This window comes from Chelmon rostratus, chromosome 10, assembly GCF_017976325.1.
Source record: "Chelmon rostratus isolate fCheRos1 chromosome 10, fCheRos1.pri, whole genome shotgun sequence".
Classification (NCBI taxonomy): Eukaryota; Metazoa; Chordata; class Actinopteri; order Chaetodontiformes; family Chaetodontidae; genus Chelmon; species Chelmon rostratus.
Window position 1 is genome coordinate 23,280,281 of NC_055667.1, and position 25,482 is coordinate 23,305,762.

At 46.4% G+C, this 25,482-nt stretch overlaps 1 protein-coding gene across 1 annotated transcript in view; it reads left to right on the plus strand.

Annotated features, from left to right (window-relative positions):
* Nucleotides 1-9,501: 9,501 nt before the first annotated feature.
* The window catches only part of itga5 (integrin, alpha 5 (fibronectin receptor, alpha polypeptide)), a 34,268-nt gene continuing 18,287 nt past the window's right edge, over nucleotides 9,502-25,482 (plus strand). The window contains exons 1-11 of the mRNA XM_041945919.1: nucleotides 9,502-9,913; nucleotides 18,566-18,696; nucleotides 22,820-22,920; nucleotides 23,333-23,456; nucleotides 23,623-23,684; nucleotides 23,773-23,818; nucleotides 23,912-24,037; nucleotides 24,143-24,187; nucleotides 24,436-24,479; nucleotides 24,697-24,753; nucleotides 25,321-25,373. Of these exons, the coding sequence (XP_041801853.1) occupies nucleotides 9,699-9,913; nucleotides 18,566-18,696; nucleotides 22,820-22,920; nucleotides 23,333-23,456; nucleotides 23,623-23,684; nucleotides 23,773-23,818; nucleotides 23,912-24,037; nucleotides 24,143-24,187; nucleotides 24,436-24,479; nucleotides 24,697-24,753; nucleotides 25,321-25,373 (1,004 nt within the window). The 5' untranslated portion in view covers nucleotides 9,502-9,698. The remainder of the gene's footprint in view (nucleotides 9,914-18,565; nucleotides 18,697-22,819; nucleotides 22,921-23,332; nucleotides 23,457-23,622; nucleotides 23,685-23,772; nucleotides 23,819-23,911; nucleotides 24,038-24,142; nucleotides 24,188-24,435; nucleotides 24,480-24,696; nucleotides 24,754-25,320; nucleotides 25,374-25,482) is intronic.

Genomic DNA, 25,482 nt, shown 5'->3' on the forward strand with positions numbered 1-25,482 from the left:
TTTTGTCATTTTCCCCAGAGGGAAGACACCGCTGCTGCTCCAGTGTGTAGGTGGTCCTCTGCTAAGACCTGAGCTGTGTTATATTACATTACAGGTTATGTCTGTTATGTGTGGTCAGGAAAATGCATTTGGTCTGTGCATTTATTTTTAATTATGGCACTATTACATAAATGCCAGATTAAAGTAAATTGGATGTGCACCAGTAATAATGCATTGTTCGTTATAGCCTATGGATTTCACACATGGAGACGTCAACACATTCATCTCGGCAGCATGTGACGTTAAACAAGCTGTTAAATGTGTCTGCTCTGCTTTGAAGAGCAGGTCGATTCATCGGCAGCACCAAAACACAGCATTCCTCAACACAAACGCAGGAAGACAGGGATTGTTTCAGTCCTTGGCTGTGGCGCTCTGCTAATACTTAAGCGTGCATTCCCCCGATAAAACATGCCAAGATCACCCAATCGATGTTATGTCCACAAATTAGAGGATGTGCGGGGATGAAAAACTCCCTGCCTTGTGCTCGTTATGTGGGTTTGGGTAAACCTACCTTTACTGAGCAACATAAAAGCCAAGATGGAAAAGTTATTTTTAGTCCACAGCAGGCTGTTTGAATTATGGATCCCTTACGGACAGGAGAGCAGTCGTACAAGCTGTAGCAGATTCAGCATTAACGACTGTCCCAAAGCTAAAAGGCCTAATAAAAAGATTTTCCATGGAGATGTCCCAGAGCGAGATGCACCAGCAACAAAAAATACCGGCCTCAGTGTTTTTTTTCCCCTGCTGGTTATTGTTTGAATTTAAGAGATGATTTTAAACCACATGTCACCCGATTATCTGCTCTCTACATATTTCACGGCTCATATTATTATTGAGCAAATGAATTCAGCGAACAGGTGGAGATCCCTCTTTGATTATTTAACACATCAACCTGTGATGTGTCAGATTTCAAGTGGCGGAAAAAACCTGCAGTTGAACCACAATAATACCACTGACCTCGCACCCTTTCATTAGTGAGGACACGCTGTTTGCTTGTGTGCATGCTGTGGTTTGTTTGGCATGTAACCCTATCCAGGCAGAGTCTTCATCAATCCAGACCCCCGCCAAAAAACTGATACTACCGCGCCGATCGCTTCCCAGGGCCCCTCATCCTGTGCACGCACTGCGAGAGACCCTCGCTCATATAAGGGAAAGGCATGAGCTACTTCACCAGACCACCACAGGATCTGACCTTGCTATTACTTGTACATTAGCGAGATGACTGAATACCCTCTGCGTGTTGCATCGCACCAGCTGATACCACTAATGCACTGATCATAAACCTCTGATGGCTTCTATATAAGGCTGTGCAAGTGTGCATGACACCTCGGTGGTCTGGACAGCATTAACATCAACATTGGCTTATAAGGAGGAGCAGGGCAGATTAGAGGGAGTCAGGAGGGGGTAGGTATAACAATTTAATGGGCATTGCGACTCATCATCCCTAACATTGTTTTTAATGTTTACAGAAGGTGACACAGCTTAAGTGTGGCACATTCTTTTAGACCTCCACATGGTTCAGGACCCAGAATGTTCTCCGTCAGCCTCGGCTAGGCGCAGTCTGGACAGGACATGACACACAATGCATCGGGAAGTGATTAGACGAGCGACAGAGTGGGAATAACAGTCATTTTTGTCGCAGCACAACATGTTATACAAGTAGCGTGACTCTGGTGACGTCCTGATGAGTTTGAGTTGAATGAACGTGATTTATGTTGGGAAATTCAACAAGCAAGAGTTTGCTGAGGCTCAAGTTCTGACCTTAATTCACTAACATTCAACTTGGATCCTTTTATATATTTGCTTCTGTTATAAAACTTGTGGGGTGTAAACCTTTTTGGGCTTCTGAAGGGGACGTGCCAGAATAAGTTATATCTTGGGGTTTTCTCTTGCGCCAGCAAATTGACATTTTTGTTTTTTTAATGAAATATCTCAACAACTTTTGGATGTATTGCCAAGAAATTTCGTATGGACACTCATGCCCCTCGTCAGGGTGAATTGTAACGACAACCCCGATTCCAAAAAAGCTGGGAAGCTGTGAAACCTAAATAGAAGCAGGAAGTGGTGATTTTCAAAACACTGAAACAACATATTTAATTGATAATAGCACAAAGACAACATATCAAATGTTGAAAGTAAGAAATGTCATTGCTTTTTGAAAATTATATCCTCATTTGGAATTTGGTGCAGCAACACGTTTGAATAAAGTTGGCAACAAAAGACTGGAGAAGTTGTGAAATGCTGAAAGAAAACAGCTGGTGGAACATCTCACAGTTAATCAGGTTAACTGGTAACAGGTGAGTCACATGATTGGGTATAAAAAGAGCCTCCAGAGAGGCTGAGTGTGTCTGAAGTAAAGATGGGGAGGGGTTCGCTGCTCTGTGACACACTGTGCTGCCTGATAGTGCAATACTTCAAGAATAAAGTTTCTCCACGTAAAGAAGTTGAGAATTTCATTGTCGACAGTACAAAATGTCATGAAAAGCTTCAGAGAATCTGACGAAATCTCTGTACATGAGGGACAAGGCTGAAATCATGGACGCCGCGTCCTCCAGACCAAAGGGGAGAGAGACCATCTGATTTGTTTGAGGACACAGTTTAAAAGCCAGCATCTGTGATGGTGTGGGGGTTAGTGCACATGGGTGACCTGCGTATCTGTGAAGGGTCCATTAATGCTGAACCAAGTCTTTTTCAGGGAAGGCCTCGCTTATTTCAGCAAGACGATGACAAACCACATTCTGCTCATGTTCCAACAGCAGAGCTTAACTGGCCGGTCTGCAGTCCCGACTTATCACCCACTGAAAATGTTTGGATGACTATCAAATGTAAAATACGACAAAGGAGACCTGAACTGCTGAGCAGCTGAAATCGAACATGAGGCCAGAATGAGAAAACCTTACACTTTCAGAATAACAGCCGTTGTCCTCCTCAGTTCCTCACAGTGTTGTTTAAAGAGGTGATGCAGCAGAGAGCTAAACATGGCTGTCACTACTTTACTGAAACGTGTTGCTCACATAAAAATACAAGCAAGAGTATCTTTTTGAGAAACATTTGATATGTGACTTTGTGCTATTTTCAATTAAATATGAGGTTTTGCAAATCATCACTTTCTGTTTATATTTACATTTCACACAGCGCCCCAACTTTTGTGGAATCGGGGTTGTACTCTGGGGATCCCTTCACTTTCCCTATAGTGCCACCATCAGGTCAAAATTGTCATTTTTCTAATTATTTAGTTTATGACACAACTAATGACCAGTATAAGTCCAAAAACAAGATATAATAAATAAAAAGCGATATATGGTAATAAATTCACAGACTCAATGGTTGAATTCACATTGTTGCACATAGGAGATACTGATACTGCACAGCTGACTCAAACCAGCACTGTGCCTTAGTGCAGCCTCACAGAGCTGCTGGCGGCTGCAGACCCTGAATCGTGTTACTATATGAGTCAAAAAGAAAACAGTGAACGTATATAAGCATAGGCAGGCCGTGTTGAACGATCCAGCTCTGCATGACTGTGAACACAGTGATAAATGAACCTCCACCACAGGAAGGAAGGCGCAACTTGAACAAATTCAACAGAAACATTCAGGAAGCTATAAATATGTTACACCCATAATGATGGTGCAGATGATGCATGATGATGGCGAACGTAAAGACCCTCCTCCAAAAAGCGTTGCTCCATTGTTCACCGGTCTTATTGCAAACGTATTGATTGTCGTTCCATCCGTCTCATCTTGGAACGCCTCCGTCAGTGGAGGAAGTGCATGTCGCCATTCAGCTGATGGAGTGTTGAATGGTGGTGTTGTGTCTACTGGTGCCATCAGCCATTCATTATCGTGAGACCTCACAAGTCACAACACAAGTGGAGCAGCTTTTTTTCAGCGCGGCGTGATTGAAGAGGGCACGCCATCTCACGCAAATTTATACGTGCTTAAAAACGGCAGAGGCTGATTCCCAGTCACGCTGTTTTTGCAACAATAACAAGGCGGTAAAAATTAAAAAAAAGAAAATGTTTGTCTATGAATATAAGAAGAAAGCTTATCTAGGCTTCTATTTTCACTTTAGGAGCAGTTTGTTTTTGTCATGGGAAGCCGGGTGCGACTGTTTCCATATGCATTGTGTCAGACATGTTTGGCCGAGGGAGTGGGTGTGGGAACGCAACGGCAGCAAATTGGAGGGAATGTGTGAATGGTTAAACGTGTGTGTGTGTGTGTGTGTGTGTGTGTGTACGCGTGAAACAATACCCCGAGGCTCTCCAGTGATCACACTGATTCACTGCCCTCTCCCGCTGTACCCCCAGATACACCCATTTTACAGCCGCATTCCTTCACTCCGAGGCCTGGCGGCGGCCTCAGCAGCACGCCCGCCCCGATAGCAAAACACAGGAGGGGGTCAGGGGGCGCACCATTACTCTGAGAGACAAATAGGCCATCCAAATAAAACATGACACCCTGAACGCGGGACCCCGAATGCAAAACTGGACAACTGGCTGCGCACACGTCTCGTTCAACGGCATCTTCAGCTCAAACATTCCTGTTCACAAGTTTTCACGGTGGAAGAGCTCTGACCCGGTCGTGGGCTCTCCCCCTCTGCGGTTTATTTGTCCTTCCTCCGTTATGATGACCTGAAAATCTTGCCTGCTGTGAGCTCAGAGTGTTACCAGTTTTATGTTACAGTGATTGTGATATTTAAGGGGATTTTCTATGTAAGCTTCTACCATTATTTGTGCTTGCATCCGGTCTTCCCAGCCTGGCCGCTCCACCTCAGTGACCTCTCATTAACTGATGTCAAGCATTTTATGCAGCCTCTTAAAAAGCTGTGTTTTTAAGTAAACATGTTTAGTGAGCTGGGACAGGGACTGAACACCACTGAAGCTGTAAATGCAGGCGAGGTCAGAGTTGCTGTTCGGGGACACTTGTGTGTTATGGAGTGTTGAATGAGGCTGCCGGTCGTGGGGTCGTTTGCCCCCCAGCTGCTTGCATGCTGCTGCTTTACAGCTCTGCTCCCTCGGACTGATTAGCAGATGTACATAAAAGCACAACTGCTCATTTTCAGGCGTTTTGCGGCTGTTTTAACAAGGCAACTAAACAATGGACGCTGTTTGAATCATCTTGCTTCCCACACACGTTGTCTCAATTTGTCTGGATTGACAGTAAAAGCTCACAGGAGGAAGTCGTAATGCAGAAGGGCGGGTGAACTTTGCCTTGTAAGGATGATTTCTCCTTCTAAAACGATCATATGATTCACTCGGCCACCACGTTGCTAAGAGCTTGTGTTGAAAACAATGGACAGTGCACTCAGGAACATGGGCCAGCTCAGGACTTCCACCCCTTCACGACAAATCAGTCATCCTGCAACGTCTCAGACTGGCTGGAGCAATCAGCAACACCTCACCACCCTTCCTCCTCCTACATGGGGAATGTTGCAGAGCTGAGTGGAAAGGATAGGAACGGAGTATGTGCACGAATTGTGCGTGTTTGTGTGCTGAGTGTAACAGACACGAAAAGAGTAGGAACTCGCTGAAACAGGAAGCCCAGGCAGGCTTTTACACTGGAGGAATTTCCTGCTTGTAAGATGTGTATCGCTGCGTTTCTACAGGAGAGACGGAGGGAGGAGGAAGTTCTGCGCGTTTTAAAGGCGTTTTGAGACAGGTTTCAAGCTAACCGTTTAGATCAAGAGCAGGTTTGAATCTGAGCCACAGTAGCCCATTCTTCTCAAGGACCACTTTTTTTCCCCCCACAACACTATAGCGCTCTGTCACAAACCACATTTTCCATCATTACCTTCAATTTCCTATCCTCAGCTGCATGCATCACAAATCCAATGCATCCGAGAGGAACTGACACGCCGCTTTAAGGGACAAACAGAAGTTAAATCCTCCTGATTGTTGTGACTGTTGACTCGTGTGTGGACCGGCTATCGAGTTGCCTGTTGTGGGCTGTATTTGCTATCTGTTCCCCAGTGGTAAAACGGTGTTTATCCTGTGACTTAAAACGCTAACAGTTGCCTGATGGCAGCTATCAGGGTGTCTCCCCACCCCACCCCCATGGAGCCCATCAGCGTGAGCTCGCCGGTTGTGCGACAAAGAGAAATGAGACGAGGGTGGGGTGGAGGCCGGTGCCTCAGGGGATTAAGATCATTTGAAAGTGGTGGATAGATGGAGTGATTGCTGCATTAGAGCCAGTGTCTACTTTCATTTTGATGCTAAGATTAAAGGAACAGCACATACACTTATTTGCTTTCTTAAGGCTTGTCTACACAGGAGGTGTTTTTCAGTCATATGGCTCAATCCCATTTGACAGAACAGATGCACTTTGATTTGAATCAATAGGCAGCCGTCTGCACGGGCCACGTAATGGCCTGCATGCTGCTTGTGCCATGCATAGCTGCAAACCAAAGAATATTTTTAGGCTTTAATTCTATTTTCTTGTTTTCTTGTAACTACGGTGATTATGTGTTGGGCTCTAAGCCCTTACAGTAAGTGACCTACACCCGATACTGTGCCTGAACAGGGATGGAGGACTGAAGCTGCTGCTCTGAAACATGCCAACTGTACATGCTGTGTAGACATTGTGTTAGGGTTAGAGGTGAGAGTTTGGTGACGAGACTGATACCACTTTCATGCCTGTATGGTAAATATTAAGCCACCACGAGCAGCTGGTTGGTTTAGCTTAGCACAAAGACTGGAAACAGGGGGAAACAGCTAGCCTGGCTCTATCCAATGATAACAACATCACCCAACAGCACCTCTAAGGCTTCCTAATTGACTAGCATTTCATTTTCTTTATGGTTTCTTAAATGCTTAAATGCATTAGCATGAAAAGAGTAGTTCAACATTTTGAGAAATGTTTGCTTTCTTGTAGTTAGCTTAGCTTTGCATAAAGGCCGAAAGCAGGGTGAATTGGCTAGCCTGGCCATGGTGAAAGCTAACACTGTCTGTCTGCCAGCATCATAAAGCTCATTAATACAGAAATATCCAGGCACATAATCCTCAAAAGACTGCAACTTTTTTTTTTTTTTTTTTTACCTTACAAGATATTAAGTGATAATTAGTGAGCTGTAGAAGTGCTGGGGGGCAGAGTACCTTTTGACAGAGCCAGCCTTGCTATATATGCTAAAATAAGCTAAAGTGTCCGTAGTTAATAAATCAATATGAGAGTGGTATAGATTCTCTCAATTAAACCTCAACATGACAGCAAATAAGGATATTTCCCATAATGTTGAACTATTCCTGTAAAGAGTATCATGGCAGACAGGTGACAGTCATGTTTCCTTTCATGTGTCACCACATCTGTTTAATGGCCTAATAAAGAAGTGTGATGTGTAAATGAGAAGCAGTTGCATGAGAGCACTGAGTTGACACCTTCATATCTTCGTATAACTGTGGGAAGATAATGGCACTAAGTGGCCTTCTGGTAGTGTTATTAATAACTTGTCCGCCTACATCGGACTTGGTTACCAGGGAGGAGGCGAGCCAGTGTTTATGTGTGCGTGCACATATGGTCCTTCATATATATGCCTGGCCCTGCAGGAGTGCCAATGTGTCAGGTCTATATTTAAAATAGTCGGCCAGCTGTGTCGAGTCCTGTGAAATGTTCTTTAAGTGTTTTGCTGCACTTCAGATCTGTTGCCATAGTGGCCAAGTGATGATGTCAAAGCAGAGGCACTGAAATAAAACCACACCCCCTTTCTTCAACGGAAATCACAGTTGGAGCAAGATGGAAAATACTGTTCAGTGAGCCAGGCCCAATTATGCATCACTGGAAGCAGAACAGGCTCTGGCCTCACACACGAAATATGCTGAACGGAACACGCTGGGATACGCTGGCTCGGAGATGAAGTTGCTACCGGATGACACACATAACAGACGTGTGTGAAGGGAGCAAAACACTTGAAAGAGATATTTCGCCTATCACCTGACCAATCCTGGTCCTGTAGGGTGTCTGGTGGATCATTGCTGGTGGATATGTAACATAAGAGGTGCGTCGGCACTAAATAGGACAATGAGTAAGAGCTGATTGCAGTATTATCTGTCCCCAAAGTGTTTGCTCTCCCCCTCTGACTAACCTCCCCCATGAGGTCATGCGACTTAGATGAGTATGACGACCTCCATTAGCTTCAGACGTTCGGAACATCCCACAAAACACAAATTAAAGTGTTGACATGCCTTCACTGGTGTGTTCGCGTCAGATGCACAAACATCTCCTTTCAGAGCTCTGAAAACCAAACCGTGGCATCGGAGGGAAAGTTTGGACTCCAAATAATTTTAATGGCTACGTATAATCTGTCTCTCTGTCAACCACGCCTTGAACTCTGGCCCCCGCTTCAGTCTCATCCCGTGGACCTAAAAACAGAGTGAGAGAATGAGACCCCTCCAGGATTAGGTCTTTGAACCATCAAGTGCCCCCAACAGCTGTGAGCTGCCCCCTCCTCAGATGCTCTGGATTACTCCCATCAGTCTGCAGGCAGACTTCCCTCCCCGCGTCGGGCCGCTTCAGGCCAGTTATAAATACGAGCAGCGCTTGACTGAGAGTTCAAGTTGCTACTGCCGTACAGCCAAATTTGGCCCCCATGTTCAATCCCAGAGGCTTCGAGTGAATCAGCTAAACCAACAGTCACTAATTCCAGCCAGCTAGGACAGGTTTATTAAAGGTCTCATCGCTGTGAATAGTTGCTTTTCACAGCCTAACCACTTTCCCCGGTCTCGTGTGACTCAGAGGCGGGGATACGCCATCTTCCCACACCCCCACCAAGAGCATCAGAGCACATCATATACCCAGAATTGGATCCACGCTGTAATTAGGCAGAAAAACATATGGATCACACATTGAGTTGTGAGGTTGTATGATGGAGGTATAATTAGTGTTGGGAAGTTTATTTGACCTGTAGGGCAGTGGCTGATAATATTCAGAGGAAAAAACCCACATCATCATGAAGGAGAAATGCTCGCAAGGGAGAGAAAACAGCTTGAATTCCTCACTTATCAGTCTAAACCTCAGGTGATAAAGATCCACAAGCTTATCGCGTCATGAACAGCAGAGGCATCCACACAGCCGGTCATATATTAGTGGAAATGTGAGGTTTCATTGACCGTCTGATCACCTCTCAGGCTGCCTCCTCTCCAGACCAGCAGACAGCAGCTTCAGCCTCAGAGGCTGAAGATAACTGCGAGATAAAATCAAAAGGAGTATTTTTGACCCATTGTTCTTTCGGTCGATAATCTTAGTGTCACCGATAAGAAAGTCTCTGAACTCAATAAAAGTGCCAAAGCGACCACATTTTTACCGCGTTGGTAAACATATACAATAGATAGGTCAGTGGATGAGAGGAGCCCCCTTCATGGTTTTTCAGGGAATCACAGGCTCCTCCTCTCCCAAACTTTGTCACGGGTGTGGGAACTCCCTGCTCCGTGTGTCATGAGTAGGTGAGCTGAGAAGGCGTGGGCCCGGAGAGAGAGCGGAGCGAGGACGCGGAGAGGAGCTGACGGAGCATTAATGAGATACTGGCCGGTTAGAGTTACAGGGATGCACTCTTAGCCGTGTCCCAGCACTGTTTTCAGGCTTGATCTGCGGGCTGAAAAGCGCCAAAAACTGGGACACTTTCGCCATTTAAAGCAAACTTTAGTGGATTAATTTATTCTCCCCCAAAAAATGGGCTTGGAACGATTTCGCGTAAAGACGCCGGGGACAGTAAGGCTAGCCCTTCTCGTCCGCTCTCTCCTTTGTGTCATCGGGCTATTACTCACTTTTTCTCAGCCTGTCTGCGAGGCGTTCAACTTGGACGTGGAGAACCCAGCTGTTTACAGCGGACCTAAAGGGAGCTACTTCGGATACGCTGTTGACTTTTATTTGGCAGATTCTTCCAGGTGAGTTCCTTGAATACAAACACAACACAAATCCTCATGTTTTGTTTTAAACAGCTCAAAGAGAAGCAGCCTTAGTGCAAAGTCTGAAACATTTGTTTAGGATTTGTTTTTCCGGGCGCTTCACTATACCCAGCTCTGCACAAATATGTTGCGTGCAAACTTTCCTTTGGATGAAATCACGTTTTTGTTTTTTTTTTTTTGTTTTTTTTTTTTGCCAAACTTGAGAACATTTCCAGCTCCCCTGTTAAAGTTACAGGACAAGTTTCCGAAAGGAAATACGACATTCACTTGTGTGATGTTGTTTTGGCTCTGGCGTTAAATCAGCCTTTTGTGTATATGCTGTGATCAGTGGACACATGCTTTACGCACAGCGCACACGCCCTCAGTGCGCGCACAGCTCACTGTAATTGAATATATTTAGGAAATTGCATTCGTGTTCTAAATGGCTCCTACATTAACTATAATAATACCAATATAAAAGAGTGGTTATTTCACCATATAAAAAAGAACGAAAGCCTTCTCCTTAAAGCCTAATCTCATTGCCCTTCAGAATGACATTTAATTCTGACCTTTTCATCTGCTCTGCCTTTAAAGCCTGTTAACTGCAACCCTTCGCAATCACATCTCATTGGTCTGAAATGCTGCTGCTGATTGAGATGCTTCCTGGCTCAGTGGGGACCTGATCCCTGTGACACCCAGCATGCCGTGGTTGTCTCGGCATTCCCCTTTAAGAGATTTTGGCATCGCTCATTTTTTAGGGTGTTAAACTCATGCGTAACTGGCTGTGGTCAGGTCAGACACCCCAGCAGGATGAGGAGAAAGTAATAATGTAGGACATCCTGACTGTCCTGAGAGCATGTAGCCTTTGTATCAGCTGGGAAGCAGCGAAAAGCAAGGCATGGGTTAATGTAGCTGCTGACAGATCTGCTTTTATGTTGCTACCCGTTCTGTACATTTTGGTGAGCCTTGGACCCAACCCTGTAATCGCCACAATCATTAACAAAAGGTTGTGCGGCCGCAGTCAAGGTTTCACTCAGACATAATCAGACTTCCTGGCTGAGTCTGTGTCTGCGAGCACCAGGGGTGTCTCGGCCCGCTGTTAGACCAGCCAGCATGCTGGGATTTGAGAGAGGGCTTTGTGCCGAGTGGGCCGCCAGCAGCAGCAGCTCTGGTTTCCCTGTTCCTCCTCCCCACTTCCCTGGACGGCAGACACTCAGACATAGGGAGATTTCCCCCCCACCCAACTCTGGCTGTCTCTTTAAAAGCCTGCTGCTATTGGTCTTCGTTTCTGTGCCTGGGAAGAGGGGCTTCAGGAGAGCGCAATGATTTAGGACGTGAAGCTTGAGTGCATGGACCCCTCTTCTCTCTCCAGCATCCCCCTCCTTACTTCCTCCTATGCTGATGTCATTCTGCAGGGCTTTTTAATTCATCCATCCAGTAGACCTTCCCCCCACTGTCTCGCCTCCCTCCCCATCATCTCCTCGTCTCATTAAGTGCGAGACGGAGTAGACGTCATCTCGCTCATGACTTAATCTGAACTTTTCTGCAGCTGAGACGCCATTCTTACGGAGGAGGAGATTAGACAATGGTTTGTATGTGCAGAGCAGGAATAATGTTTAAGTGTAGCGTCCGACAACCCAGCGCCCTGTAATTTTCCTGCGGATGATATGTAGTCAGAAGTCAAATGTCAAACAAAACAAAGCGCGAGAGAGAAGTTTTAAGACCATGAGTCACTGCTGTATCTGTAAACCACACATATCTGCCACTTCTCATTCACTTCCTTAGAAGTTGACACATCAAAACAAAACAGTAGAGTTGGTGAAAGAGTTTCTGTTATCTCTTGTTTTTGCCGTCACATCATCATCGCCAACACTTAGGGGAGTGGGGGAGTAGCTGGAATCCTGGGGTGAGGTCAGCTGAGGGTTGTGCAGGGGGGTTTCTTCTTGTCAGGATGAGCCGCTGTTAGCCTGGCTCCGACCTTATGAGGACAATTACTGCCGCTTTCGGAAAACTTGGTTGGACTGTAGTGGTACATTAGCCAAATGAGACGGATGGCAGATGTAGATGCCATCCGTCTCATTTGGGAAGAAGATGGCTCTCCCGTCCATGAATATCAGGCCTACGAACACAAAGGCTGACTTTCTCCCACTTTGCTCATTCTTGACAACGACTTTTCATTATGCGGGTCTGTCATGCCCTTCGGCCTGGCGTAATAAAGTTAAGTTTGGACACTGGCCCACCATGGAAGAACGCCTGAGGATAGAGTCTGTGAACAGTGTGTGACGGCTCTTGTCAGACACACAGGAAGGCCAAGAGGATATATGGTCCCCTGTTGTGCATGTATGTTATTTCATGGAGAGCGAGGATTGACTCCTCTTGTGTATGCCAGTCCCCACGCACCCCTACATCATGGGGAGGACTCCTGGGGGCTGACACTCTCCTCAAACACTTAATAATCAAACAGCGGTACCTGACTCCTCTTTGACTTTCTCCAGTGCCAGGCGGGGATAAGGGAGTGGATCATACCAAGATAGACAAAGTCAAAGGTCAGGGGCTGTACATAATAACAGACCTAACCTGGAGTATATGAAAGGATGAGACAGCTCCTGGTACCTGTCAACAAGTGAATGTCGGGGTATTGAGGAAACATACATTTTGAACGCCTCTTTGGACTTTTCTTGCAGCACTTATGGGATTATATTGCCTTTAAAAAGCTTTGTCCAGTGATGAAGGACGCTCTGATAGGGTAATATGTTCCAGTCCATGCATGTGTTTCAGTAACACGATGGCGATGTGCATTAGCTCACGGATGGTTTGACCATGACGAGCACACGGCTGAGGTCAGCCGGTCCATGTAGGTCACTCTCCTGGAGTTCACCCTCTCAAACAGGGTTAGAGTTGAACTAATATTGACATTGGACCGGGGTCTCTTTTGACCACTAAAACAGCAGTGTTTTCTCTGTCTACACCGAGGTCCCTCTCCATATATGATCACTCTTATTTCTGTTATTGTTTTTACTGGTGTCCTTTTCTATGGAGCTGCTTCTAAATCAAACCAGTAAGTGTTTGAACTGCAAGAGCACAGCTTGTATATTTGGGCTGCCAAACTTTTCTTCATCCAGGTTCTCGTCGTTGCGTGCAGACAATGAGGCTCTTTGTCTGACAGCAGAAATTGTTTACTGATTTCCATCGGGGGAGTTTTCACTATAACTCACTTCTTTCTTAATTTATTGGCCTTCTGAAAAGCTGCTTTAATTTTCTGTTGTCAAACTCCATATGCACCTTTGCTAATCAGGCCAGTAGGTCGGGAACATTAGTGTCTGTAGCTGTAAAGGTCAGTCAGGATATACTTAGCATGGCTACGCTGCAGTCTGTCTCAAACATAAAGCGCCTGTCTAGCTTTTACTGGTCTGTCTGTAAAAGGGGCTTTAAATAATGAGCCTGTGTGTGTGTGTGTTTCACTGGAGAAAGTTGTCAGTGTGGATGGTGACGATGTGTTTAAAGGGCCCGTGGACCCTGCTGTCACGTCTGCTGTGTTGGGTTGGGAATGCCCCGAGGACGTCAGGTCTACCCGGGAACGGAGTGAGCTGTGAGCTGAGTGAGCGGTCAGGGTCGTCCTGACTCATACTTTGCTAGATTTAATCTCTGACTGCCAGCAGGTCTGGTTCGTTTTAACCCCAGGTCACTAAATGACTCACATCCACGGTAACTTGATAAAAGCTATCCTTTATATAGCAGCAAGCAAATGACGCCATCGTCCGCTTGTGCACTATGAAATTCTAGTGGCTGAAAAGTCAGATTAGCATGAGAACTCATATTTGAAATTGAAATGAGACGCAACCTCTGGCCATTACTGTCTCTGGATGTGTGTGTGCGATTGTATGCATGCATGTGTGGATGAGGCTGGGGTTGGGGGTGCACAGACAAAGTGTTTCAACAGCTGCTTCTCCCCCTCCCGCCTCCATCACCATGTTTAATACAACAGCCTCTCTATCCTGAGGTGAGAGGACTGGACCCCCTGATGTGGGCATTGTGGAGAGGTGTGAACCACCAGCAGTTAAACTCCCTGCAGGAAGATTTTAGGGCAGTTGGGCCGTGAAAGGGGAGGGAGGGGTTGTATTTGGGGGTGGGGAGGGCAACAGTTTGGTATGGGAAAATGCATAAGCTTGAGCACAAGTCATTTTGATTGTTTTCGTAAGTCGCAGGATGTTTCAGATTTCTCACTTGCCACTTGTGAAATGCTTTTTGCATGGTCGGTGGTTTTGACAGAACAGCTGCTGGTTTGCACACATTAGCTGTAACAGCACCCATAAGGATGGTTTAATACAGTCAGGGAATGATCGCTGCTTGCTGAAAGGCTGAAAGGGAAAACAATCACTAAATCAGCTTGGTGCCTGCTTGCTGATTCAGCTACCAGGCTAGTAATTCCCACCAGCTCTGCAGAGTAAATCACCAAGTCTAAACTATCATTTCCAATTGGCTTTGGATGGCCACACGTTTTTCTGTGTGACAATAAAAAAAGCATTATTTGGCTGCTCTGGCCAGCAGCACTTGTAATTTGCAGACCACCTGTTGCCCAACACCATTATCCTTTTGAGGCTATCAAGGGAGTGGTTTTGTGGTGATGATGGAATCAGATCCTCGACATCTTGGACTGTTTATCTGATCAACACTCGTTGGTGCGGGTTCAGATCTCTGTGGCTCCCTTTCTGCTATAAAAGACATGGCTCACTGCAGCAACATACAGATCCTTTATCTGGTCCTGCGACTTACAGCGGCATCTGACCGTGGCTTCAGCACAGCACAGTAGACTCTCTGTAGTCAGCACACGCCATCCCGGCAGGCACTGCTACTCTCATCATCTTCCGAATCCTGGACAGCAGCACTGAGAACATGTGTGTATGTGGTGTGTGACTAGACCGTCGTCCATATGGCAGACGTAAGGACTCAAACAGCTTCTGTCTGGCCTTGGCTCTGGGAGGACGTGAGACTATTCGTATGGCTCCATGTGGTCTAGAATAAGTCATCACACACTCCTTGTGCTTCTCGTTTCTGTCATTCAGCTGATCTCACTTCAGCTGCCCGCACACGCTTTGAAAAGTCAATATTGCAGAAGAATGACATCATACAATTATTCATTAATTTGCTGAACATGTCGACTGACCCTCCAGCTCCATATTTCCACTCTCATTGATCCAGGCGTCCTTTAATTATGCCGGTGAAGTGATTCTCCAGAGTCGAAGGGGGAGAGATGTTTTATTTTGCTCCATTTCTTGTCCTCTGCCGGAGAGTGAGCGCAGTGAATGTCAAGTACTGCCTCTGGCGCATATCAGGTCACTGCATCTGAGTTCCTTTACTGATATGGAACCACTCCAGAGTTTAAGCATGTGTTGAGAGCACACACACACACAGGCACACAAACACACACACACACACACCTTCCCTTTGCATGTGCTCCATACCATGCACTGAGTCCTGTTTATGACTGCAGATGGTGACTGCAGCCGGCACTGGCAGGCTTAACAAACGTGATCGTGATTTTTTTTTTTTTTTTTCGGTCCTTCTTACTTAAAACGGTTATAATAGTGCTCAAGTGACATCAGCTCTGCAGCTGGGGTGGAAGACAATTAAATGTGGAATGGATGGAAAAATGTTTGGGCTAAAAGGGTGGGGGGTAACGGAGGAATTTGCCCTGCGACAACCTCCTTGTGCAACCTCATCATAGGCCTTATTAGCAATGGCTGTGCACAGTAGTGTCACATCAGCAAGTTCCAGCACTCTGCATCACCCCTAATTTCTCAACCCCACATAAAATAGTGGTTGCAGTTTGACAATTATGGTGTGGTGGGAGATTGTAGAATGTCCTCTGATTGCTCGAGCTTCAAATGAGACAAACCCAAGTCCTCGCTTACAGTGAGGCTGTTGTTTACACATTCCTCACACGCAGCCCAAATTACTTACAGTAGTTTAATTAATGCTTAATTGTCAGCTGCGCGGTGGAGGTCATTAGTGGCTGCTGTATGGTAGCCGGTGGGGTTTACTGTGCTAGACATGGTGAAGCCGCTAATGCTTTTCATTGGCCTGCTCCCCTGCTAGGACATCGTTAAGTCTCCCTCTTTTGAAATGGGTTCGCTTTTTGTCCATGGCGACACGAAATGGACAAATGAGCAAGTGAAGATTGGTTTAATTCTCCAGTAGCCAAAACATCATCAACGCTAACGGCTGGTCATGGCTTTTCAGATCCTGAGCTTTGCCTGCTGAGATCCTTATCAAACCAGTGACAGTGCTGCTTTAATCCCCCTGCGGAGTCTTTTGTCTAGACTCACTGTAGCTGCAGCCGCTTGGACACAACCTGATGAGTCCGTCCTTCAGCTGCACAGCTGAGGATTGCTTGCCCCCCTACCAATTACATAGATTTGCATAGCCATCCCAAGAGCCAGTCAGACACTCCACCCACTTTTACAAAGGAATTTGTAATGCAGCACCCAGCCAGCTGCAGTTAGAACTTCATTAAATGCTAATGATAGCAAAGCTCTACCTTTTGAGTGCACAGCAAGCAGATAAGGTGCAGGGCGGGGAAACGCCAGTTAAGAACTAGACTGATCTTCGCCAGATAAAGGCTCATTAAATGCTAATTCATCCTCATTTACAGTACTTTCAGATTGCTATCAATCAGTGTTTGTGTGACTGTGCGTCTGCACATCTGCGTGTATCTATGCAAGGTAGTGAAAACTCGCTTCAGCTGCCAACTTGCTGATTAAAGCGTGATCTGCATGATCTGCTTGTTGTGTTATTTCCTGTATTTTTTCCCTTTGAAAAGCTGCCACGGCAAACTATGGCTGGACTCTGTTCAGATCTGATTCAACAAAAGATGCTGCCTCTTCCAATTTTCTTGGCCTCATTTGTGTGTGCACTTTCCTGCAGCGCTGTCGTTGACTGCATGCATGTGCTCGCATCATTTCTAAACGTTTTTTGCCATAGAAACTGCAGTTACAGACTTTTACAGTGCAGGTAATCATTCTTCTAGTTAATCTCTTAAAGTTATTTTTTTTTTTCAAACTCCAGGGCTCTCAGGTGTAGATGCACAGTACTTGTTCAGAAAAGATTGACAGAGTTTGCTCTGCCAGGGTTAAATATTTACTGACTGCTCGCATAGCTGGGTGTTAAGAGTTTTGATACAGTAAGTGGGAGATCCTCAGCGGTCCCCTGACCAGGAAGCCTCTCTGCGAGTTAGATTACTGTACAGGTGGAGCTCTGCTGCTCCGCTGGGATATTCCTGTGTCTGCACATGCGGTCAGAAACAGTTGCGTGCTCTCCAAGTCTGGTTTGTTTCTCTTTCTCTCTTCCAACACAAACCGGGAGTTTCTGCTCCACATTTGGAATTGGCATTGGACTGTATCTCTTCTGAGGTATTAAGACCACAGTAACGGTGTGATACTAAACTCATAACTTCTGCTCTGTGGCCTTCTCTTTGTTCTCGCACAGTTGTGTGTTTTCAAAACCGTAGATGCTGAAATGATTTGAAAGCTTTGTACTGACCACCAAGACACACTAGCCCACATCTGTTAGACTTTTCCATTAGCCATCCCATAACTTTCTGCATTTTGTCATCTGAGGTAATAAATAGGTTCAGTGGGATTAATTATCGTGGATCACAAAGCCTTGGAATATCGCACCATATAACTGCTTTTTGACTCATGCTCCGTCTTCCTCTGGACCCTGCTGAGTAGTGACCCCTTGGGGGGCAGGATGCTAAGTTTAGCCAGAATGTAAACGTTCATGCACTATTGGAAGATCTGGGTCAGGAAAGGGTGTGCTCTTCCTGTTTTGGAGCCCCCTAGACACCGTCTGGTCTCAGTGGACCCATGCCTCCGTAACCCACATCAATGCCAGCAACTGTCTGTGATGCTTGTCGAGTCAAGTGGGTCTAGAATGAGGTAATGGCTAAGACTCCCACTTAAGACACATTATCTACAGGGGGAGATTTTTTCCAACGCTACCATGCTGAAATCCTGGTTTTCTCCATAAACGAATCATCACTCCGCTCTTTCTTCTTTCATGTCTGAAGGTTGTCCTACATGTCATGAGTCCCGTGCTCACCTGCAACCTCGCCGAGTCTTTCTATGTCATTTGAAGCGGTTGGCTGCCCTTCCTGTCGCTGTACAGTGTAGCCTCAAGGACTTGGAAGTTCAGTGCCACAGCTGAAGAAACAAGAGTGTGACTCCACTTAGCCTGTCTGCTGTCTTGTTTTCCTATTGAATCTGCCCCACAGGGATGCATATGTGGCCGTGTGAGCGTTTCTCCTTGTGTTTCTGACGGCACAAGTGGAGCGAATGTGTCCGTGGGCATCACACGTTCGCGCGTCATAGCAGCAGTTTCCCCAGGTTGCACGGGATTATGCACAGCAATGCTGCAACCTGTTAAAATGTTTTGCTTCTGAGTCAGAATGCAGCTCGCTAAGCGGTAAAATGTGCACACTGCTTCATGTTTAAAGCTGTCTAGTGGGAGGTCTGGAATGCATTTTTTTTAATTGAGGCCAGGCTAAGAGCTACAAACCTTTAGCGATGGTGAAGAGTTTCAGGTCTGCAAGGGTCCTGTGGTGTGGTAAACTTGTAACAGCACGCTGTCTCTCTTTCTGTCTCTTGTTTACAGTGCGAGTGTGGTGATAGGAGCTCCCAAGGCCAACACAAGGCAGGTTAACGTGACAGAGGGAGGATCCGTCTTCTACTGTCCATGGAGCCTCAGCCAATCAGATTGTCACACCATTGAGTTTGATACTGAAGGTAAGCATTTTGAGACAGCTCCTGGGAAGGTCTGACATCTGTCGGTCAACTCAGATGCCAAACTTTTTATCCTCTTTGGAAGATGAATCTTCAGTGAATGCTTTTCCAGTGTTTCCCACAGGATTTCGGGGTTATGGTCAGTGATAGATGCTTATGAAACTGTGGCGGGACAAATTAATTAATGGGAAACAGGGCTTTTCTAACTTGATGATTTTTGCGTTATGCAATCTGTCTGCGACTGCCTGGTTGTTGGAGAAGCTGAGAAACCGGAGAAGGTGTTTAAACTCTTCAAATAGCTGAGGTTTGCTGCTTGTATGTACACTTTTGAAGCCATCAGAGCATTTCCTTTCAGCAGCTTTGGATCAAGCGTCACTGTTCCACTCCACCGAGCTGTTGTTGGCTACGTTGGTTCCTGGATGATCCTTTTTTTTCCCCCTGTTTGTGTCCTCTCTTTGGGGATGAAAAGGATAATGGGGTGCTGAGGAGGTTTTTGAAGGATATGGCTTCCTTCCTCTAGGTTGTGTTTGTGTTGCCTTGCCCCAGGAGCTATGGGGAGATAAGCAGCCAATAAACAAATAGTGCAGACAAAGAAATGTCCTGTTTGTATGACAGGTGAAGTAGACACCACCGGCCCTGACAAAAGGGCTCCAGTTGAAGTCAGAATTAGGTAAAGTGGTTTTGGGGAGCATGAGGAAGTCTGCGAGGTTGTCTAATGAATGGATTCATGTTTCAGTACGTTGACAGAGTACCCCTCAGCCTGTTTGGCACAGTGCAGCCATGGCGAGGTGAGGATAGGGACAATCAAAGTGAAAAGGCTGTGCAGTTACCAGCTTTTAGATTGAACATAGAGGGACGGTTTGTGCAGCACTTTTGGCTCCTTTCCTGAGAAATCAAAGCTTAGCATTGTAGGCCAACTTAAATTCACTGTCCGTAATGCACAATAGGGAGAAATATTCCACCGAGTGTTTCACAAGACTGGTTTAACAACATTCTTTTATTGGACACCGCCGCTGGGTACCCTTTGCTCCACTATTTTCATTATTTTTTTTGCTGTTTTTCTTGCAACATAAAATGTGCTGCGCATCCACGGGTGCTGGCTGGGGGCCGAAGCGAGTGATGTCATGTGCAAGCAGCGTGGCCTCGCACTGAAGGTTAGTCCCGTGGGTTGTCAGAGAATGTCCGTCATATATTTTAAGGGGCTTTGAAGGAGCTGATTTGAGCGCCAGAGCCGGTTCTGACATCTGGATCGTGGCTGAACCACGTACAGTACAGGAACACTCAATACATGCAGATGTGGCGATGCCAAACAGCTGCTACATGGATGACATTTACTGCTGCAATTCATTTGCTGTAGCTGTGACTTTTTTCTCTGCCAATCCTGATAGTAAAAGCTAGAGCCATAAAAAAGCCATTCATGATGATGCTGACGGCCAGAAATTTTCCTTTTTTAAAACTCTGAATTCTTGAGCAAAGCAGTGTAGATTATTGCTGCGCAGTATATTCCTATAACAAAGTGGTGTCGTAGGTTTCACTGTCTCTTGGTGTGTTTGAGCTCTGACCCACAGGCCACAGACCCTCTTAATTAGCCTAACTAATTGGGTCAAAGTGGCCAGAGGCCCCCTCCTATCCACTTCCTCTTCTGCTGAGATAAGAGCCTTTCTATGGATCTGAGAGGGGAGAGAGGGCAGTAGGGAGGGTGTGAGAGGGGCACATACAGGATGGGAGGAAGGGAGGGAGGGTAAGAAGGCCAGAGGGAGTGAGGGAACGGAGGAAAGAGGGAGAAACCAGAGCCCTGTTCCTCCTCGCTGTCCCCCTCTGTTCTCCTGCTGTCGGTACTCCCACAGGGGGTGGCTGATGTGATGAGTGAATTTGACCATTTGTCTTCAACCCCACTGACACACACAAAAATACACACACACACACTCACAATGAGAGGCTCTAACCCACTAATGGCGGTCCCCTCACACACAGTTCAAAGGCGAGAGTGGGTCTATGGGACGCAATCCAGACCCCCACACTCCTCTGCCGGTCCCGGGATAGACCGGGTCGGGCACCATGTCACATCAGCACACTGCACTAACCGGCCTCCCAGGGGGGCGTCGGTCAGATGACACATTGTTGTTGCCTGTAACTGGGCTTCCCTCTGTTGCTGCTATTTTCATTGAAAGCATCTCATGTGACTCCTTCAGTCGCCTCACAGACAACAAACAGAACTTTTCACCCATTATAGTGACACAGAACTGAAGCTACCATGTGAGAACTGTACTTAGCTAGTTACTTTGGTTTGCTTCCTCTTTTTTATGTGACCAGTGGTCTGATTCACCGGATGTAAACTAATAGGCGGCCAATGGCAGGCCCTTCCGCTATGTGCGTGTTACAGTTTTCCAAATCACCATCGCTATGGGAAACAACAACAGCCTCCAAGCTGGCAACCAACAGGCTGACCTATGAGGAAAATGGCGAGTTACCCTAACCTGGTTGCAAATGATAGGAATGTAAACAACCTAGCAGCTGTTATCCTTTCTCTTGCAGGGATTTAGCCATTTTAATGCCAGGGCTCGCCTCCCAACATGTAAATGTTCCACCAGAACAACTTTTACTATTTTGCCAGGGCGCCGCCACTGCATCCTGGGCTACCCAGGATGATTGTGATTGGTTAAATGACGGAGCGTTTTTTTTCTCCCCTTTTACCTGTGCAAGACTACATGGCCTGATAACAGATCACAGTTCTGCTGTCTGGATTACAGGAGGTCGTTTCTGCTGCTACCTCTGGTCGCCTTGTAACACGACTCAAACCGACACAGTCACTGTTCAGCTCCTGGCCTTATCCAAACAAAGCCCCCTGAGTTATGAAAATATTACCAAGGTGTATGCTTTAAGGAAGCGCACCATGCAGCTAAGGCAGATTAGTTAAAGTAACAAGCTCATAAGAGGCTGTTTGAAGTGCTGGTCATGTTATTGCCTGTACGACTAAAGCACTTCTTTTCACACATAGACTTCTGAGTACTTAGCACACTGGAGGCCGGGCTGGCTGCTGCGGGCCCCGTGATGAATAACGTTAGCAGGAAAGCCCACTGATGGAGATTAAGCAGGAATACAGTTGGGTTATTAAAAAACTCCCTGCTTGGCGTCTTTGGTGAGGGGAAGCAGCACTGAAAGCAAAAGGAGAAAAAGGGCTGCATAGACACAGAGGCGTGGGTGAGATAGTGTAAGAAAAATGAATAAAAAGATGTAGATACTACTGAAAATGAAAACAGGGAGAGGGAGACAGAAGTGTGTGTGCCTAAACAGAGATGACTGAGGGGTTGCTATGAGGAAGCCGGGCCAGAGTGTGTATGTTTTGCTTGGACCGCAGCCCCTTCGCTGTTTCCACAAAGACACGGAGCAGCTCCAGGCTGCCTTGCTGGCTGGGAAGGAGGACTAGGGGCGGACAGCCACGGATAGAGACACACAGCCTGCTTTCTTCACATTCACATGGGTCACGATCTCTTCCAGTATCTATCAGTCCTCAGTCCCTAAGAGATGCTGCTCTGCTCTGTGGTTTGACAAAGCTTACAGGGGAAATTAGTCGACAGAACTGCAAAGGTGGCTCCCTCGACCTCACATTTTCCCTTGCAGATACTCTGGATCGCCAGCCCTCAGTGTACGAGCTACATGGAAGCGATGTGACTTCCTCGCCCAATCAAAGCACAGCACAGGCGTCACATCTGTCTTCCAATAAAGTTGCGTTTAAACCTGACTCCCCACACCATCTGTCATGTCACCTGCTGCTAGTCAAAGCGTTGATGGGGGGGGGGGGGGGGATCAGCATTAGTGGACAGGTGGTCAAACAGAGCAAAGGGTCAGCGAGGTCAAGCCAGGCCAGTCCGGCCCAAAACCGGCCAAGCGAAGAGAACAACCGTCTCAAGGAACAGTGGCCGAGCAGCAAACACCGTTCTTTTCAAATTCTCACATGTAAAATAGTGTAACTTGAGCATTAAAACCTGGCTTCTGCCAATTGTCCAGATGTTTCCAAGAGCCTGGGAAGGGAAGGCAGAATTAGGATACTCGAGGTCCAGCTGAAGGAATGCATGTTTTTGTCACACTGCTATTAATCAGGGTCATTTTCCTGCCTTTTCCTCAGGTGACCGCACTGTCTTGCTGAACAACACAGAACATCAGGTCGATTCCAAGTCCCACCAGTGGTTCGGCGCCACTGTGCGCTCTCACGGTGACACAATTCTGGTAAGAATGATGCTTTTGGTGAAGCCGGCCTAGGCCACAAGGCTGTGAGAAGCGTTCTGCTGTGAGGGGGAGTGTGTATGTTCTGAGAAATTTAGAAAATTTACTGCCCATTAAGCCGTTCATTCAGGTTCAATTTTCGCCTCCGGTCTCGGCACACCGTAAAGAAATGTTTTGTGCCCCCCCTGCGTGACATCAAAGTTGAGCCGCCCCTTGTTTGGTCTGATAGTAAGGGTTGTGACCTGGGTTGAGTTACGTGGCTACCCCGCTCCAGATGTACCACTGACCTCAGCCTGGGTCTCCTCCTGAGTTCACGAGGGTGTTCTTGCAACTGGAAAAACATCTCCCACCTAAAAGCTCAGCCCATTCATCACCAAGTCTCCTCCCATCTCTCTCCACCTCCCCTCTACCCCAGGCCTGCGCCCCTCTCTACTCCTGGCGGACTGAAAAGGATGTCCCCCGTTCTGACGCGACAGGAACCTGCTACCTCTCGGCCCATAACTTCACCAAATTTGTGGAGTACGCTCCCTGTCGCACAGGTAGCTGTCACCGCTCTCCAAATCTGACAAATCTTTCTCATAGCTTATCTTTATGTGACGGCAGTCCTTATATAGTTTATTATTCAAGTGCATTGCCCTTAAAACCAGAAGCTCTGTTCTTTATGAAATAATTCATGAAACGCCTCTCCACTCCGGTGTGTTTTAGAGCTCAGTGATGCAGAGGGACAAGGTTACTGTCAGGGAGGATTCAGCGCTGACTTCACAATGGTAATATCTGCACTCCTGTTAGTGACAGACATTTCTAAGGTAATCCTTTCCCTTCCCCTTGTAGTAATTCTCGGGTTTTATCTTCCAGGATGGCAAAGTTGTATTGGGAGGGCCGGGCAGCTTCTTCTGGCAAGGTATGAAGGACACGACCACGTGAAAATCATAAAAACCAACCCCCCAAAATATCCTTCCAAGTTTATTTTAACTTCTCTTTGGTCCTGTTTTAGGTCAGGTGATCTCTGCCGCTAAGGAGGACATTATCAAAGCTTACTACCCAGGCTATTTCATGCAGTCTGTGGAGAGCCAGATCCAGACCAAACAGGTCCAGGCCAAACATGATGACAGCTACCAAGGTAAGAGAGGCTAATATAAGCTTAGTGCTTTCTGTTTTAGATTCACGCATGCCTTCATGTGTTTGCCATGCAAGCTGAGGCTGATGTCTGCACTCTTGCCTACAGGCTACTCTGTTGCTGTCGGTGAATTCAGCGGTGATCAGGTAGAAGGTAAGTCAATAGAATAATGCATGCACCCACATGGCCAATGTTAGATGAGGCATGCAGGAAGTAAAACACATATTGGATGTAGCATGCAAATGCAAATATTACATCTGAAGTGAACATAAACTGAGGTCAGCTCCAGTATTTTACATGATTATTGAGCTGGAAATGTCATCAATACTGGAATTCTCTTATCCCCCTCCTGCACATTTTCCCTCCTAAATCTTTGCTTCATCTCTCTGTGCACCCCTCAGATTTTGTGGCTGGTGTTCCAAAAGGACTCATGCTTTATGGTTCGGTAAGAAAGCTTAATCATCACTCTCATTGTGGAGCTTTTAGAACGAGAGGCCTGGGCTTTTAGACTTGGGACTGACACAGGAAAGTGAAAGAGAGAAAACAGCCCTGGTGATATTGTCACAGTGGGAATTATTTTTGCAGTGAATTCCGTGCTAGAGGCCGTGCTTATATTCGACCATATAAAAAGACGTTCACCATATGTGACTGCTGTGTTGCAGGTGTCCATTCTGAATGGTACAGATCTGAAGACCGTGATTAACTACACTGGCGAGCAGGTGAGTCAGGGCTCCTGTCCTCTATAGAAAGCTCCTTCGTGCTCCACCTCCTCTGTGTTTTCATTGCTCAGCTCCTCATGACGGCTCTTAATTTGTTGAGTCAGTGTAAGCAAAAATAATTTCCTTTACAGCGTTCTCTTTACTAGATTTTGGTCTCTTTCGTGGTTTGCTGCAGAGCTCAGTGATTGCGGGGGAAGTGCAGTGGCAATTTGTGCAAATGGTTCTGGGAATAGAAATACGCTGAACTTGTTTAAAGAGCGATGATTGACTCAGCTGAATAAATAAAATCACAAGTTCAGACTTCTTCAAAAGTCTGAAGGTGACCTGGAGCAGAAGCAGCACAACAGCACAAATGTTTTACAGGTTTACAGGCGAACTGGGCTGAACCTGTGAAACGCATCAAGCCTTCATGTTTGCTTCAAGCCTCCCCTTTTCCGAGTAATGCAGAAAGCAAGTTTGCAGACAGTTTTGTATTATCTAAGAACAAACTGAATCTTGATGATGCTGATGCTTTTTGACAATGAGATTTTTATTGGCCAAGAATCATGGAAACACTTTTGTTTACAGATGGGATCATATTTTGGCTACGCAGTGGCAACCACTGACATCAACAGTGATGGGTGAGTGGTGGCTTTGCCTAGTTTTCTCACCCTCCCTCTCTTCCTGTGTCTCTTTGGCTCTTTCCTTCTGAATAATAAGCTGGCACTCTAGATTGCGTGCCACCAACAA